Genomic DNA, 20,149 nt, shown 5'->3' on the forward strand with positions numbered 1-20,149 from the left:
CTGCTATGCCCTCAGTGCCAGATATACATGTCCCCACAGTGCTAGCTATGCCCCCAGTGCCAGATACACATGTCCCCACAGTGCCAGCTATGCCCCTGTGCCAGATATGCCCCCAGTGCAGATACATATGTACCCACAGTGCCAGCTATGCCCCCAGTGCCAGATACACATGTCCCCACAGTGCTTGCTATGCCTCCAGTGCCAGATATGCCCCCAGTGCAGATACATATGTCCCCACAGTGCCAGCTATGCCCCCCAGTGCCCGATACACATGTCCCCACAGTGCCAGATATGCCCCAGTGCCAGATATGCCCCCAGTGCAGATACATATGTCCCCACAGTGCCAGCTATGCCCTTAGTGCCAGATACACATGTCCCCACAGTGCCAGCTATGCCCCCAGTGCCAGATATGCCTCCAGTGCAGATACATATGTCCCCACAAAGCTTGCTATGCCCCCAGTGCCAGCTATGCCCCAAGTGCGGATACACGTCCCCACAGTGCTCCCTCCTCCTCTTCTCTGCTCACTGCACTGCTGCTGCTCACTATCTGGCAGCAGTGTCTCTCTTGCATTAGGTGCTGGTCCATGAACCAATCAAAGCTCGCGGATCAGCAGGCAATCAAAAGCCTTAGCTGCTGGTCCATGAGCTCTGATTGGCTCATGGGCCGGCGCCAAATGAAGAGAGACACCACCGCCAAAGAGGTGTGTATGTGTCTTGGGCTGGGAGCAGCAATGGCCAGGAGATGACCGAGCGGCATGCGGCTCGAGAGCCGTGGGTTGGCCACCGCTGATGTAGAGGTTTTTCACGGAATGCACCTCCTTAAATGCTCTCAAATATATAACAACATTCCTCAATGTTACTTTCACTGATTATAAAGTCCACACAATCAATTATATTTCAACACTGTTCTAAACATGGATAAAAAAAACAAAAGTCTTTTATTAAAAAACTTGCATCATCCGTTTCAAGGTAAAAAGTACTTACATTTATAATAAAAGTAAACAGAGTTTAATGGTAATAGCTTTGGCTATATGTTGTAATGCAAACACTGGGGAATTATCTCACCGGACCAGTCAGACGCCGGGCTTTAGTCATGGCTTTATGTGGACCTGGTCACGATACCATATCTGGGAAGCAGTTTAAATTTGAACAGGGTGGGAGTAGGAGAAGCGGCAGCATCAGAAGGTGCTCAGGGAACCGGAGACTGTGAGGCAGCTAGTGGTGGGAAGATCTTGAGTAACAGCACGGGTAACTACAGTGCCAGTGTGAGAGGAGACACCGCAATACATCAGGCATCTGATGGTTCTGGTGAGATAATTGGCCAGTGTTTGCATTACAACATACAGCTGAAGCTATTGCAGCTGAACTCTGTTTACTTATCTGCCCTGACTTAAGCCCTTATGCCCTTAATCATCAGCTTTAGTAGATGACATAGAAGGACAAGTATTGTCATCATGACTGGTGGCAGCAGCTGCAGAGATAGTATTTGGTTGCTCTTATTTAAAGTGATCATTATCCATTTTTTTAATTTGCAGATCACTACATTGATACAAATGACTTTTACATTTTATATGTAAGTGAATAACAAACACACAAAGGTAAGGTGCACCAGAACAATACAAACAATAGAACATGTATTTATTTTTCACTTCGCAGATCAACTCACACTGTGGCAATTCAAAGGGCTTTTATATGTAGTTGAATAATAAATGCACATGGATACCGTGCACCAGAACCGTACAAACAATATAACTATATATGTATTTTTCAATTCACAGCTCATCTCACACTGTGGCAATTTAAATCTCTTTTATATGTACATGAATAATAAACACACAGGGGTACAGTGCGCCAGAACAGTACAAACAATAAACCACAATATTTATTTTTCACTTCGCAGGTCGGCCCACACTTCAGCAATTCAAAGGGCTTTTACATGTATGTGAATTATAAACACACAGGGGTACAGTGCATCAGAACAGTACAAATAATAGAAAAATACATTTTCTATATTTTTTTACTCAAACTTCAGCTCATACTGTGTGTAGTCAGACCTCTTTTATATGTATGAAAATAAACATACTGCAGTACAGTGGACACAGCTTGTCCAAACTTAAAATAATCAATTTATTCATTTTTTATAAATTATCTCTCTCATATATATATATATATATATATATATGTATACTTATCTTATATAATTCGTTATCTCTCATAATTTCATTAGTAACAGACTCTACTGATTATGTAATTTACCCTCCCTATAGAATTTAATGCTATTAAGAGCTTGGGAGTGTGTAAGCTAATTGCCTTGGCGGCCTTGTGACACATTTGTTCCCAGTTGGTTTGTCCACCCTCTATATAATTGCAAAGCTTCTGATAGAATTAAAAAAACACCATCCTGTGTTGTGATGATTAAGACTACTGTATTTGAGGTTGCAGTTTACCAGCTTTCTATTGCCATTGTCAGACGTATAACAACTTTCAGTTGTCAAGAAAGGTAAAGACAATTAAAGAAGTTTGAAATATTTAATTTATTTATTATTATTTATTACCAGTTACCACATATTCTGCAGCACTTTACAGAGAATTGGCCATTCACATCAGTCCCTACCCCAGTGGAGCTTACAATCTATATTCCCGACCACATGTACATGCACACACGTTCACCCTAGGGTTAATTTTGTTGGGAGCCAATTAACCTGCCAGTATATTTTTGGATTGTGGGAGGAAACCAGAGTACCCGGAAGAAACCCACGCAAGTACGGGGAGAATATACAAACTCCACACAGTTAGGGCCATGGTGGGAATCGAACCCATGACCTCAGTGCTATGAGGCAGTAATGGTAACCGTTACATCGTCCGTACTGCCTGCATTTTATTTCAGTATGCCTTGAGAACAGACACATGTGAGTACAAATTATACATTATTAATTTTCACTATGTAATTTTAACAGCATAAATTGGTTTCTGTACTAAAATAATATTTAGACTATTATTATCTACTTAAATATGAGAATCACCATTTGTTTTTCATTCTCAGCATCAGTGTACAGTATGTTGGGTATACAATATTAAGACCACATTTCACAGATTTCCACTGTGTTAATTTTAATGTTGGTTTTACTACATGGTTCAACTTTTGCTGTTAGTAAATAAAAAATCATTAACCTAATGTTGGATTCATCAATTCTGACCAAAAAATGATTGGGAACGGTGAGCCAGAGATTTGCAAAATGCAGTTTGCTGATTCCCCAATGTATCGACGATCATCCGTGTCCACTTATCATCACTTTGTAATTGACAATTATCGGATTGGTGTCAGGGAATTGCCCACCTAATGTATGACTTTACTTCAGACACTACAGTATGCCAATGTTAAACCCAATATACTGTAGTGAAACAAAATGGTAACTGCAAGTTTACACAAACACATCTATATATATATATATATATATAAAATACTCTACTATGTCTTGAGAAAGGGTTATATACCCCAAAACGTCGATTTAATAGACCTTCTTCTGAAACTTCAAACTGCCTCTTGAGTGCCATTCATTGTTCCTGTGGGGTGAGATATATATATATATATATATATATATATATATATATATACTTAAATCCCAAAAAATACCCTTATCTCGCACTGATGTTTCATCAGCACCGCCACAGGAGGTACCCCTGTCTGCGGGAACCAATAAACATGAATACAGACTACAAATTCCAGAGTGTGCTGATGTGTAGTTGTTGGTAAACGAATGTGGTGTAGCCAGATTTTAATTTTTATATAGAAAGATCTCTTCTATTTATAAGCTTAAAGGATTATTCAATTTTAAAGCCTGTAATAATAACCTCTCACCAAGAAATCACCCAGAGCAATTGAAACAATGCATTAGTAAGAGATACCATACATTTTATTTTGAAATGTTGAAAATAATTGACAGTATAGTATTTGTATAGAACTGTTACAGATTAGCAATACAATCTCATGCATACAAACCAATGTAAGAGAGATGTTTATGCATTTCCTCCCTCACCTTAAAAAGGTGTGAGCTCTAGGGTGGGTGCTCATACAATTGTATGGAGAACGAGATTTTATAAACCCTACACGTTTCATCCAAGATGCGCTTCTTCAGCGGCAGGAATTTAGATAAAGAAGAAAACTCCTATAGGCTTATTGTATCAAGTGGAGCCAGATATTCAATATAATGATAGTTGGTACCAACTTTTTGTGCCAAAAATAGAGGAAAGGGCCTAATGACTTCTCTCATCTGATGGAGTGTGACATTTTTCCAGTGTAATACAAAGGTGAAGTTGACACTATTAGTCAAATATAATTTATATTTAAGTGGAGAGATCTATTAATCCTCTGGCACTTCCACAGTTCGGCCTCAATGGCTAGTCTGAACTACTAAAAATTCTTGCAGGGTGGACAAAAGTATGCATGTGGCCCTCAGCGTATATTCTGCAGTAAAAAAAAGAATATTTATATAAATATATTGTATCATTTTTAACAGGTTAGAGGAGTCAATATACTTTCACAGATGCAATGACTACATGGAAATTGTGATTACCATTAGAAATAAAACTATATAACCACCTGCAATGTTTTTGCTGAGTCATCATAAACATCAAAATTGATGAGGAGTGTCATAATGTTGTTCACTCTATTTATTTCCTTAGTGATGGAATCTTAATGTAACAAATGTGATTTGTAAATATTTTGGGCCACATTCTGTCTTGACTATACCTTATTATATTATTATATGTTTTTCACCAAACTTTTGCTAACATAAAACAAATTAAAGTAAATGTTCACACTTTTTAAAATTGTGTGAATTTACAAGACTTGTTTGCTATGTGATTCTGTGAAAAACATTATCTTTCCTTTTAAACACTGCATTTATTGAATTCTAATTCAGTATACGATGAGTTTTCCTTTCATATAAGAAATATTCTTCTTATTGTGCCCTTTTGTGGCATTCATTTCTTGATGTAGTAAGATAATGTTCTAAAGGTCTGCAAAAAGATGATATATACTGTATGTAAATAAGTGAAATGGAAAGGCTAAATGAGACATCAATAGAAGGATTCATACTACTGGGTATCACTGATCTACCCGAGCTGCAAATCTTCCTCTTCCTCATATTTCTTATGTTCTATGTATTCAATTTATTAGGGAATCTCAGCATTGTCACACTTATTATTGTTGACCAATCTCTTTACAAACCCATGTACTTTTTCTTGGGTAATCTTTCATATTTGGACATTTTCTACTCAACTACTACAGTCCCCAAAATGTTATCAGGTTTACTGTTAGGAGACAAGAGAATAACTACCTTTGGATGTATAGCTCAACTCCACTTCTTTCACTTCTTAGGGAGCACGGAGGCCCTACTTCTAACCTCCATGTCCTATGATAGATATGTTGCCATTTGCAATCCTCTGAGGTACCATGTCTTAATGGCAAGACATATTTGTATTGGGTTGGCTTCAAGCTGTTGGTTCATTGGATTTTTATATTCATTATCACAAACCGTTATAACCTTCAGGTTGCCTTATTGTAACATGAAGCAAGTGGCTCATTTTTATTGTGACATTAAGCCTGTTATAAAGTTGGCCTGCACGAACACCCACCTAAGTGAACTTCTAGTCTCAATAATATTTGCACTTGTTGCCGTCAGCACGTTTTCACTTATCATTATGTCCTATATGTTAATTGGATCCCATCTGCTGAATATTCGATCCACCCATGAAAGATGGAAAGCATTCTCCACCTGCACTTCTCACATCACTGTTGTCTTTCTTTATATTGGGACAGCTCTGTGCACATACCTGGGACCAATCACACAAAACTCTTTAGAACAAGATAGAATTAGCGCTATAGTGGTAACAGTTATCACCCCAGCATTAAATCCTCTAATCTACACACTGAGAAATAAAGAGGTGAAGAGGTCTCTAAAAAAGTTTTTGAGGGGCATCAACAATTGTTCAAAATTTTATTAAAACTGTAAAATCTACTGTATTATATTTCCATATGGTATTCATAAGGAAAAGATGTGTCCATTATATATCATTAAATGTATACTTCAATTAAATATCAATTTTTAGAGATAATAAGCAAATTTGTGAATCACTTGAAAGAGTTTACAGGTCAGATTTAACACTGTGTATGGTTATGAACTTTCATCAGCATTATCTAGTAATGCTAATAATACACCAAATGTTTTTAACTGGCATTTCATGGATGAATACACCTCTTAAGAACAGACAAGTCATCTAAATAAAAAAAAAAAGCATATGATCTAAAATAATACATTATTTAATTTATCTACCATAACAGAAGAATTTATTGTTTGTTATGAAGATTATGTCCATACTTACCTACTGTTTAGTTACATTTGGTAGCCTAAAGAATTTCACAAAGCTCTTCTGAACGCCAAAGTGATACCTCCACGATGCAGTACTCTATCCCCAGTGAAGTAGGTGGTCTGGGGATTGATGACGCAGCTCATGGTAAATCATGTAATTATGACCCTACCCCTTACTGTTCCATGGCAAAATGAAATCATGCACAGCATATGCCACCACACCTCCAACAGCACACCTCTCACATCTCCCTCCAGGAATGGTGGCAAACATAGCTAGACAATTATAATCTCCACACTATTAATGAAGTTTAATAGGCCTGCAGAAATTGATTTGATTTATTTAGAAAGAGATTGAATAATATTGTGTTATTTCAATCAACTGCATTTGGTCTTAAATAAATAAATTGTCCCAAACCATTATACCTTACTGGTTACCTTTTTGCAACATTAAGCAAGTCCATTGCTTTTATTGTGTCATTAAATCTGTTCTTAATCTTTCCTGCATTAATACCCATCAAAGTACATTTATAGTGTCAAAAGGATTTGTAGTTTATTAAATAAAATGGTTTAAATTACCAGTTGTCTACATATTTAGGTTGCACAGGTACTGTACATACCTCCCAATGTGACCCTCTCCATGGGATGCGGTCAAGATCCCGCCAGACAGCATCCTGGCGGTTGGAATACCGACACCGGAGTCCCGCCTGGCACAATCCTGACATATTCTTCCTCTGTGGGTGTCCATGTTGCGCTCGCCCCCCTGTCGGGATTGTGCCAGTCGGGATTCCGGTGTCGGTATTTCGACCGCCGGGATGCCGTCCAGCGGGATTTCGTACTGATCCCCTCTCCAGGAGGGACAGAATGCTCTACTCCTGTACTTCCCTCTAAATGTATGATTGCCAAACAGGTGCAAACAATCATACATTAAGAGATTAGTCTAGAAGCAGAGCATTATGTCCTTCCTGTAGAGGGTCATGTTGGGAGATATGTAGGTAGTACATAATTAATGCACAACACCTGAGATGATCAGTATAGGCAACTGTTATTTGAGAAGTATTTCACTTCACATTCAGCTGCATGATGCATATTTGATTATATAGGAGACTACCTGTTTTGTGCATGGTCTAACAAATACATACCTCCTAACATGACCCTCTCCAGGAGGGACACAATGCTCTGCTCCTGGACTTCCCTCCTAATTTATGATTGCCATCACCTGTGCGGAAACACCTTTCTTATCAATTAACCTGTTCAATACAGGTGTTGGCCATCATAAATTAAGAGAAAAGTCCAGAAGCAGAGTATTTTGTCCCTCCTAGATAGGGTCATGTTGGGAGGTATGCAGATATGTAACAAAGTGTTTAATATCTGCAAAAACTCTATCCGCCATCCAAGGCTGTTGTTATGCAAAAAGGTAAAGTGGCTGCTAAAATACCCAGATTCTGTTTTATTTTGCTCATTTCTATCCTGCATCTAACACAAGAGACAATTTACTTAAAGGGGTAAGGAGACTGCCAATGCACAAAGTCTGCTTTATTTTGCACATTTTCAGTATATGATTTATAGGATCAAAGCATTCTTGCTTTTAATATGTTTTTCTATCTGAGATGTTTCCATGTATCATCTATTCCCTTGTAAGTATTGACCAATGGGCAGTAGTGGATATCGGAGGGTACTGTTATGTACCACTCCACTCAGTGTTATCCTCCATAGTAAGGGTTCAAGTCTAGGTTGTGGGACACCCCCAAACCAGCCTAGCCAAATCACAGCAAGGCATCACACTCGTTAATTTTAAAGGATGTTAGATAGATAAGAACAGCTACTGCATATGTTAGGAGTGTTATAAGGGTGAAAGATAATTGTGAGAAAAATGCAACATACAGTACTATACGTATGTGTGCGCAGGGGGGGTGCCTGGTGCGTACAGGCACCCCCTAATGTCCGGCACCCCTATCTCACATGCCTGATGCAGCCGAGCAGGCTGATTACTGGCCCCTCTGCGCTGCACCCTGTCAGGACTGCATTACTGACCAGACGCCTGGGTTAATCAAGGGTGCCACTGCCACCGGCTTTCAAACTCCCGGCTCTGCCTCCATGTACAAAAACAGCGTGATGTGACGTGATTATGTCATGCTGCTCGCACGCCCACCCGTCACACCCGCCACATGCCCACCTCTCTCCTTCTATGCTATGCCAATGCCAGCCACAGATGAGGATCAGCATGCAGCCAGCATTCCTCTTAGGAAGACAAATTCAATACTGGCAGGCGGCTGGCAGCAGCATTGACACGTCACTTGTTTTTCCTGCAGCGGCAGTACTAGTCTGTGACTGTCAGTGTCAGTTTAGTTACTCACTTGTAAGTAAGCTGCTGAAGCTTGCAGGGGAAAGAGAGGGAGAGCCAGACCAGGATGAGGAGGAGCAGTGTAATTGCAGTGAGTGCCATCAGGGGTGTTTGTTTGGTACACTCCACAATATCTGACAATGTATCTGCTTTATTAGGATTGGTACAAGGGCGGATATTTTATATTGCGATGACTGTCAATAGATGGTGCTAGACACGCCCAAAAGGTGGCGCTAGATACACCCCTCCGATGGTGCACCCCCTAATAAAATGTGCTGCGCACGCCTATGGTACTCTATAAAAACAAACAATTAAAGTGCTCTACAGTGCTAGAATAAGCTGTGATGCTCTGAAGCAGCCCATCCACAGCCACAGCCATTCAGGGGGCCCCATGCCCCCAAAATGACCCCACAACTGACATATTATATAAATTTATAGGTCTTACCTTAACTGTTCCTTGTTCTTTTTTTCCCAAGCTATGTTTATTACACAAACATTGCATATACAATTATTACATTTTTAAATAGAGACAAAATGATGGTTTTATTATAAATTATAATATTCATTATTAATGTATAATTATAAATTAATTAATTATTAATTATTAATTATTAATTCATTATAAATTTGCTTAAAAAATTAGACAATTAATGTTTGCCTGTTGAGGTTTTTTAAATATCACCTGCAAAACCTTTCTTATTTTACCTTACCATATGTTGCATGACATACCGAGACCCAAACAGAGAGAGTGAGGCTTAGTGGTCCTAATAGTATCCTTATTTTTACCACACTATTACTTCATTCACCCACATTATTCCATCTTATTACAAAAAAAACATTCTCTGATACATGCTTGGGGATAATGTTCTCATATATCTTCAATATGTCTCAAAAAACTTATCTGGGTTTTTTCTTTCTGGAGGCATGCCTGTACCCAGTCCTTTTGAAATATATAGTAGAGTTTATCTAAAAACATAGCCATTGGGGGCTTAGTGGGTGAATCCACATTTGCATTAACATTTTTCTTGCCACTGCGGAGATTGCCAAGAATAATATTAATTTTTTCCCTCTTACCTTGGGGCATCATACTGAAAACAGCACATTCTGCATGTATCTAAAAATCTTTTTTTCCACGTATAATTTTAAAAAGCCTCCAATTCTCCTCCAAAACAGGGCAGTCCCATAGGCAATGGATGAGATCAGCTCCTCTCGAGCCACATTTTAAACATTTAGAAGCAGATAAACCCATTCTCCCTATTATGTCTCAGTGGAGAGAGATATGCCTTGTGGAATATTTTTAAAAACATTTCCAAATATATCGGAATTGGAAGTAGTTTAGATGATTTTCACAATGCATCGTAGAGTACTGTATGTCTAACAATATTTTTGGAAACTTTTCTTTCCATCTAATAATTCCTGTTGTTGTCTCCTTATTATCTAATAATGTTCTTACAAATGAGTAATAAAATGTCATTGCTTTGTAGTTTGGGCTATTCTGCAATAGAAGTTTATCCAATCTGTTACTCCAATTTCTCTCATCTAATACTTGGATCACCCTGCTCATGTACTGTTGGGCTTGGATAACTGCTAAGTTTGGGGCGATTATCCCTTTGAATTCCTCTCATATTTAAATATATGTTTTTAGTTTTTTTTGTTACATGTGTCAGCTAGTTGCACTACTCTTCTTGCCCATCCTCCTCCATAGGGTACAAAGGTGTGATGCTTCCCCCTCCTGGAAGTTGGTATTCCCCAAAAAGGGTAAATGTGCCAACGCATTGGGATTTATTTTCATTCTGTGTCGTAAAATATGCCACTCTCTTCTAGTAGTTGGAAATAATGGATTTTTTTGGAGCTTTTCAGATCTATCTCCGCATCTATAGCATTAATAAATGCTGACAACCCTATATTTTAGAGGAATGACCACTCCAATGAAGTGTAAGCATAATTATCTTTATCAGACAGCCAGTCTTTAATACAACATAGCTATGCTGAGAAATTCTACCATTCCAAATTTGGTATGTTCATTCCCCCCTTAGAGGTAGGTTGCTGTAACTTAAGTATGCTTATCTTTGCTTTTTTCCCTTTTAAGATGACTATTAAATATATTGTTAATCTCATATACATCACTTCTGGTCATTAACATCGGGAGTGTCTGTATCGGGTATAATAACCTCGGGAAGGAGACCATTTTTATCAGATTGATACCTCTTATGAGAGAGATGGGTAGGCTTTTCCATCCTATAAATTCTTTTTTGGCTTCCTTTACATTAGTACTATATAATAAGATGAAATATTTCAGAAGTTTTACCCCTAGATAAGTTTTATAAATTGTAAATGCCGGTTTCCTAAAACCCAATTTAAGATACATTGCTAATAATTTATCTACATTTATTGTGAAACCTGAAGTTCTACCAATTTTTTATAATTTTTACATTAGTGGTTTTAAAGAAGAAATTGGTTTTGTAATGTACATCAACAAGTCATCAGCAAATGCTGTTATTTTAATCTCTCTGTCTCCAACCACAATACCTCTCAAGACCGACCAATTCTGCAAATATTGTAACATGAAGGTTTGTGTTCCTGGAACACTGGGCGGACTTCTCAGTCAGGCGCCATCTTTTTTGTTGTGATGGATTGCACCTGAATGAGGAGGGGGCAGCTGTGCTGGGGGGAAGGTTGGTGGAGATTTTAAACTAGGAGCCTAGAAACTACAGGTCATGCAGTGACAATAGAGGGGATGGCAGTAGTAAACAAAATGGGGGAGGAATAGGGGGGAGGGAAAGAGCAGCCGGTAAGGATATTAACATGGGTACTAAAAAAGGTTTTATCATAACACTAACTAATAACTATTATGGGTCATTGATGCTGCATAAAGTGAATGATGTCCCTAGCACAAGGGGAAATACCTATCTTAATTGTATGTATGTAAACGCTAGAAGCCTTACAGGTAAAACGGGCGAACTAGAAATACTTGCAGCAAGCAAACAGTATGACATTATAGGCATTACTGAAACTTGGTGGGTTGAATCTCATGAGTGGACAGTCAATCTAGAGGGTTATACGCTGTTCAGGAGAGACAGATTAAATAAACGGGGTGGAGGGGTGTGTCTTTACGTAAAGCCGTTTTTAAAACCTGATATACGGGAAGATATTCAGGAGGAGACTGTAGACACTGTTGAGACGTTATGGGTAGAAATTGCAAGCGGGGGTAAAGGAATAAAAAAGTTAGTATTGGGTGTATGCTATAGACCGCCTGGTATTAATGTGTCTGATGAGGAATTGTTACTGAAGTAAATTGAAAGAGCAGCAGGAGTAGGAGATTTTAACTACCCAGAGATAAATTGGAAAAACGATTCATGTGATACTGCTAGGGGTAACATGTTTTTAAACACACTAAATGATAACTACTTAGTTCAACTAATCGAGGAACCTACTAGGTACAATGCAATCTTAGACCTGGTATTAACAAACAATGGGGAATTGGTATCAAATATTATAGTAGGGGAGCCCATAGGAAACAGAGACAGCAATATGGTCACATTCAATATCAGATTTCATAAACAGTCCTATAATGGCTCAACTAGGACACTAAACTTTAGCAAAGCCAACTTTGACATGATGAGGGAAGCTTTAAGGGATATTGAATGGGAAATTATGTTTCAAGGAAAAAATACTATGGAAAAATGGGATGTATCAAAATCACTGCTAGTTAAAAATACTCTCCAATTTATTCCCATGAGCAGCAAAAAAAGGAATAAAAATCCCAAACCAATGTGGCTTAACAAAAAGATAAAGGAAATTATGGGCAAGAAAAGGCGAGCATTCAAAAAATACAAATCTGAAGGGAATGCAGAGACATTTCAGCAATATAAGGACTGTAACAAAATATGTAAAAAAGAAATAAGAGCGGCTAAAGTAGAAACAGAAAAACTAGTAGCAAAGGAAAGCAAAGTGAATCCCAAAGAATTCTTTAAATACATCAACAGCAAGAGATTAAAGAAGGAGTGTATAGGCCCTTTAAAAGAAAAGTTGGAAGTCTTAGTCAAAAATGATAATGACATAGCAGAAAAACTAAATGAGTTGTTTTCAACTGTATTTACAAGAGAGGACAAAATTCAGGGACTAACACACAATCTCAATAATGATAATGTCCCACTGATAAGTGCTTATTTAAGTGAAGGGGTAGTCTGTGACCGATTAAAAAATGTAAAGATTAATAAGTCACCGGGTCCCAATGGAATTCACCTAAGGGTTCTAATGGAGCTTCACTCTGAACTTGCAAGACCGCTATTTTTGATCTTTAAAGATTCAGTTATATCAGGTATGGTTCCCAAAGACTGGCATATAGCGGAAGTAGTGCCAATATTCAAAAAGGGAAGCAAAGTTTTTGTCAATGACGTCTGATGAATGCGCTCTAGGTGACGTATAAGGGAGGATGTTCCTAGGTGGTTAACGTCCTTACCGCTACTTATTACAGCTTGACAAAGGCAACACACGGCTTGACACCAGTTGTCTGCATTTCTGTTAAAATAATTCCACACCGAAGAGGTGATTTTTTTTGGTATTTTGACCAGGCATGTCAATGGCCTTATTCATCCCATGGACAACAAGTGTTTTCCCGGGTGCCTGACTTAAACAAACCATGTCTCCATCAGAATCCTCCTGGTCAATATCCCTCAGCTCTAGCAACACCCATATCCTCATCCTGGTGTACTTCAACAGTGACATCTTCAATTTGAATATCAGGAACTGGACTGTGGGTGCTCCTTCCAGCACTTGCAGGGGGCGTGCAAATGGTGGAAGGAGCCACCTCTTCCCGTCCAGTGTTGGGAAGGTCAGGCATCGCAACCGACACAATTGGACTCTCCTTGGGGATTTGGGATTTAGAAGAATGCACAGTTCTTTGCTGAGCTTTTGCCAGCTGAACTCTTTTCATTTTTCTAGCGGGAGGATGAGTGCTTCCATCCTCATGTGACGCTGACCCACTAGTTATGAGGAGCATAGGAGAGGGCCTTAGCCATTCCTTGCCCCTCCGTGTCGTAAATGGCATATTGGCAAGTTTACGCTTCTCCTCAGACACTTTTAATTTAGATTTTTGGGTAATTTTACTGAACTTTTGTTTTTGGGATTTTACATGCTCTCTACTATGACATTGGGCATCGGCCTTGGCAGACGACGTTGATGGCATTTCATCATCTCTGCCATGACTAGTGGCAGCAGCTTCAGCACTAGGTGAAAGTGAATCTTGATCTTTCCCTATTTTACCCTCCACATTTTTGTTCTCCATTTTTTAATGTGTGGAATTATATGTCAGTAATATATCTGGAATTAGATGGCAGTAATGTCTGGAATTAGATACCACTATAGATACCAGAAACCACTGTGACTGGAATGATGATAACCTATGCACAGTGACAGGACACTACCACAGCACCCTACAGCAGCAAGATGCAGCACAAGACACTGGACTTTTAGTCACCACAATGCAGCACTGACACTGAGCAAAGATATTAAGCACTGTTCAGGAGAATAGAAGTGACACGGAGCTGCCAGATACAGCAATGGACTACTGTACTGTACTACTATATACTGGTGGTCACCACAACGCAGCACTGTACTACTATATACTGGTCACAACAATGCAGCAAATATTGAGCAATGATCAGGATACTAGAACTGAGTCTGACACAGAGCTGCAAGATACAGCAATGGACTACTGTACTGTACTACTATATACTGGTGGTCACCACAATGCAGCACTGTACTACTATATATACTGGTCACAAAAATGCAGCAGATATTGAGCGATGATCAGGAGAATAGAACTGAGTCTGACATGGAGCTGCAAGATACAGCAATGGACTACTGTACTGTACTACTTTATATTGGTGGTCACCACAATGCAGCACTGTACTACTATATACTGGTCACAAGAATGCAGCAGATATTGAGCACTGATCTGGATACTAGAACTGAGTCTGACACGGAGCTGCAAGATACAGCAATGGACTACTGTACTGTACTACTATATACTGGTGGTCACCACAATGCAGCACTGTACTACTATATACTGGTCACAACAATGCAGCAGATATTGAGCACTGATCTGGATACTATAACTGAGTCTGACACGGAGCTTCAAGATACTGCAATGGCCTACTGTACTGTACTGTACTACTATATAGTGGTGGTCACCACAATGCAGCACACTGAGCACAGATATTGAGCTTTTCAGGCAGAGAACATAGCCACATACTCTCCCCTCAATCGACAATGCATGAGTGAAAATGGCGGCGATGCGTGGCTTTTTATACGGAATCCGAATCTCGTGAGAATCCGACAGCGGGATGATGACGTTTTCCCCCATTCGGGTTTTGCAAATTAGGCGGGAAGAACCGAGGCTGCCTCGGACCCGTGTAAACCACATGAAGTTCAGGGGGACTCGGATCTCGACGAACCGAACCTGCTCATCTCTAACAGACACTAGAGGTCAATTATGACTTTTAGCGTCTGACTCTGACAATGGTGCCAGCTGCAGTGGCTCCGGATGCAGCCTGTGGACGCACCCGCGGGCTGCAGCACCCTGGGCACCCACCCTGCTTGCCCGTGCCTAGATCTGCTCTTGGCATAGGGGTGTGGTTCAATCAATGTGCTTACAAACATATGTTTGTAGGTCTACTTATTAGTGTTTAGTTTAACTGATTAAGCCTTGGCTGACTGAATTGGGGCAAAGTTATCTAAGGATTTAGTTTTAAAGTGTGACGCCTGCACATAGCCTGGACTTAAGCTGGACGAAAACTGAAAGAAAACATCAAACAAATGATAAAAAAAACATATTAAATCAACACTTGTACTGCTTCACAACTACAAATGTATGTTCATTTCTAACATCCTTCAATCCTCACTGTCTGTGAACACAATACAACTAATGTCTGTAGACAACATTAGAAATGTAATGTTTTGCTTGACATTGTAAATACTCAGGATACAAATTTTGGTCTGAGAAGCATAGTTAATGAAGGTACACTGGGTTGCTTTTGCATAAACAAACACTGTCATTTTTCATCTTTCATAAGCTAAACATTTGCCTTACTGTTAATCTGTGTACATTAACCACAGTTTATATACTTGCAAATCATGTCTGAATTACCTTGGTAATACTATCTCCGGTATTTCTGAAATTCTACTGCTCTGTCTTTCAATCTGCCACCATACCTATTTTCCATTTACTACCCCTATTTACCTCATCCACACTACTGTATGTCCAGGCTGACAACACCACCCAACACTCCTTGTCTACCTAATTACTTTATCCTTCTCTCCTAGAATCCTACATCTCTTCCTATCTCCTCTCCTCTGTCTCCCATCCTCCCCTCTGCTTCACTTCTCCTGTTACCCCACTGTCATTCACTTCTGCCCCATCAGGGGCACTCTACCCTACCACCCAGCCCTGCTCTCTCCCTCCTCTCTCTGTCACCTCACTTCTTCTCCACCAGTATCATAATGCACTCCTGCAGTTTTTTCTTCCTATCCCAGGACCTAGCACCATCACTACAACCTCTATATACCTTACTTCCAAATTCATATCACCTCATTGCTACAGCAACCCTAATAATCTCAGACTCTGTCCCTCTCTCCTGTGCCCTCTGGAATGCCAAATCTGTCTGTAACAAACTGATCCCAACCCATGACCTCTTCATCTCTAATTCCCTGCATCTCCTAGCCATTACTGAAAGCTAGATTACCCTCTCTGATAAAGTTTCTATTGCTGATTTTTCTGCTGGAGGACTGACATTCTCACATATCTCCTGGTTGTTGTGGTGTTGGGGTCCTTTTACCATTTAGCTACACGTACCAACTCATACCTCACATTCTCTACATTTGAGGTCCATGCTATACACCTCTATCAACCTGCTATTCTTCGAGTTGCTATCATTCACCATCCCCCTGGCATTTCCTCCAAACTCCTTGACAACTTTGCTTCCTGGCTTCCTAATTTACTCTATTCTTACATTCCCTCCATTATCATAGGTGATTTCAATATCCCTATCGATATCTCCACAAAATCCCCTGCCTCTAAACTACTTAACATAACTTCTTCCCTTTGTCTATGTCCTAGTGGACCTCCTCACTCTCCCATGTGAATGGGGGCTCACTGGATCTGTTTTTTACTCACCGTTTGTGATATTTCTGATTCAACTCCCCTTTTCCCATCTCTGACCACCACCTGCTCTCTTTTAATCTATCTATCTATCTATCTATCTATCTATCTATCTATCTATCTATCTATCTATCTTTCTATCTATGTAACATTGAGACAATTGACAAAACATCCCTATGCTCCCTGTGCAACTCACTTCTATCTCCTATTCTCTCTCTCTCTCTCTCTCTCTCATGCCCTGAACAAGTCACTACCCTATACAATGCATCCCTTACTTCTGCTCTTGACTCTGTTACTCCACAGACCACTATTCAACCTAACAGATTAAAACCTCAACCCTGGCACATCGAATGCAACAGATATCTTCAAAAATGTTCATGTATTGTGGAGCAAAAGTAGAGGAAATCACACTCTAAGGCAGACTTCCTCCTTTTCAAACTTTCAAGATTTTCATCTCCAAGTCCTCCAACCCCCGGCGCCTCTTTGCCACTGTCAACTCCCTCCTCTGCCCACTCCCACATTGTCTCCCCTCCTCCTTGTCAGCTCTAACTTTGCCACTTATTTCACATCCAAGATTGACTCTATACATCAGAACATCACATCCCAGCAAACCATAAGCAAGCAGCCACCTCCTTTCCTTTACTACCCCTCCCTATTCCTCTCACCAACTCTGACATCTTTCTCCCATGTATCTGATGAGGAGGTCATGGCCCTCATCTGTTCCTCCCCCACCACCACCCCTGCTTGACCCTATCTCCTCCCTCCTCCACTACTACGTCTCTCCTTCTGGCTGTTCCCATCTTTCCCACCTTCTTAATCTCTCCCTCTCATCAGGCACTGTCCCTCTGCCTTCAAGCATGCACTTTTCTCCCCTATTCCTAAAAAAAACCTACTCTTGATCCAAACACCCTCTCCAACTACCAACCAATCTCTCTCCTTCCTTTTGCCTCCAAATTCCTTGAACTAATTGTCTAAAATCGCCTTACTTCCTTTCTTTCCTTGCACTCACCGCTCCAGTCTGGTTTCCATTCTCTCCACTCCACTGAAACAGCCCTCACAAAAGTCTGCAATGACCTCCATGCTGCCATATCTAAGCGCCACTACTCTCTGCTTATTCTTCTTGACCACTCTGATGTTTTTGACAATGTGGACCACTTCTTGACCTCTCCTTCTACAAAACCTTCACTCCCTTTGTCTGTGTGATACTGCCCTCTCCTGGCTGTCCTCCTACCTCTCTGACTGTTCCTACTCTGTATCCTCTTATGACTCCACCTCCCCCCAACTTCCACTAACTGTTGGTGTCCCTCAAGGTTCTGTTCTTGGTATTCTCCTTTTCTCTCTCTGTACATTCTCTTTAGGTGAACTCAGTTATTTTGACTTCCAATATAATTTCTACGCTGATGATACTCAAATCTACCTTTCCACTCCTGAACTCTCCCCTGCTCTCCTCACTTCCTCACTCATATCTCCAATGTATCCCTGCTATCTCTTCTTGGATGTCCCTGTGCTTTCTTAAATATAACATGTCTAAGACTGAGCTGATCTTCTTCCCACCCTCCTGCACAGCCTGACCTCCCCCAGTTTCATTATCTATTGATGGCACTACTATCTCCTCTAGCCCCCAAGTACGCTGTTTTGGGGTAATCCTTGACTCCTCCCTTTCCTTCAAACCACACATTCAGCACATTTCACAAACCTGCCATTTTCATCTCAACAGTATTTCCAGGATCAGACCCTTTCTTACCCAGGATGCTACTAAGATCATTATCCACTCACTGGTCATTTCCAGACTAGACTACTGTAATATCCTACTAACTTGCATCCCTACCAAATGCCTCTCTCCACTCCAATCAATCCTCATTGTTGCAGCCCTGTTCATCTTCCTCACCAAACGTACTATGTCCACCTCCCCTCTACTACAAGCCCTTCACTGGCTTCCCTTTCAGAATCCAATTCAAACTGCTCACACTCACAAAGCTCTCACCCACTTCTCTCCCATTTACATCTCTGACCTTATCTCCCTCTACACTCCCACCCATCCTCTTCACTCTGCTAATGCACGCCACCTCTCCTGCCTACTAATTACTTCCTCCCGCTCCTACCTTCAAGATTTCTCATGTGCTGCTCCCATTCTCTGGAATTCTCTACATCTCCCCCTCAGACTCTCCACATCTCTACAAAACTTCAAACGGGCACTGAAAACCCACTTTTTCACCGAACCCAGCCTAATCTCATCCTAACCCTATGTTCCTCACTCACAGTCTACCCCATCTGTGTCACCCCTGTCTGTCTGCACCTCCCTTTTAGAATGTAAGTACTCACAAGCAGGGCCCTCAACCCTACATGTGCTTATCTTAAATCTTTGGCACCTAACACCACGGTTTTCTGCCACCCTGATACTTATTTCAGTGTCATCTGCTGATGTAGCTATGTTTATTTACCCTGTACTTGTCCTATATTGTCTTCAACTGTAATTCATGATTTTCCTGTTGTGATTATTTTGTTCATGTACTCTGTAATTGGGCATTGAGGATCCCTTGTGGTGCCATATAAATAAAGGATAATAATAATAATGATGATAATAATAATAATAATAATAATAATAATAATGCATACTAACATAAAAATCACAATGCCCATACTTTTGATTTTATTAAAATATATATTTGGCATCAGACAACAGTCAATACTTATATAATTATATGTGACATTAAATCATGCAATAAGTGGTGATTTATAATGGGTTTATACTGTACAATGCTACTGCATAACCTACTGAGATGGTTGGAAACCATACATGTATGGATTTAATAAAGCCTAAATCTGAGGGTAACAAGACACAGATAGAACAAATTACATTTACTTATGCACCAAGTCTTTAATAAAATATCACACAGTACTGTATACTTCTCTGGTCTTTGTCCTCAAATTGATAAAATATAATAAACTTGAGCTTGGGATTGGTTGGACTGTTTTTAGGTGGAGATTAGAGAAATTTCTGTGGAATTGGCAAAACCAAACTAGTTTTGCCTTTTAAATGATCGACACTTTAAAACATTGGCCAGAATTGCTGGAAATTTCTCCAATTCCTGTAAGTTGCAGGCTAATTACATTTACCCCATTCTGATGATGATACAATCAAAATAGCATACTGTATGTCTGTTGTGGACAAACAGTATTTGTGAAACATCTACATTGTTTTCAATAAATGGTAAAGAGAAAGTCATGGTTCTACTTTTATCAATGTAGTCGAAGGCTCAAGCTGTTACTCCTATG

The 20,149-nt window shown here is 39.9% G+C and overlaps 1 protein-coding gene across 1 annotated transcript; it reads left to right on the top strand.

Moving 5' to 3' along the window:
• The first annotated feature begins 5,058 nt into the window (after nucleotides 1–5,058).
• On the top strand, nucleotides 5,059–6,006 carry LOC134979963 (olfactory receptor 12D2-like). Its single transcript, XM_063946567.1, has one exon. The coding sequence runs from the start codon at nucleotides 5,059–5,061 to the stop codon at nucleotides 6,004–6,006; it is 948 nt and encodes a 315-aa protein (XP_063802637.1).
• Nucleotides 6,007–20,149: the final 14,143 nt, after the last annotated feature.

The sequence above is a fragment of the Pseudophryne corroboree genome, chromosome 12 (genome assembly GCF_028390025.1).
Source record: "Pseudophryne corroboree isolate aPseCor3 chromosome 12, aPseCor3.hap2, whole genome shotgun sequence".
NCBI classification, from domain to species: domain Eukaryota; kingdom Metazoa; phylum Chordata; class Amphibia; order Anura; family Myobatrachidae; genus Pseudophryne; species Pseudophryne corroboree.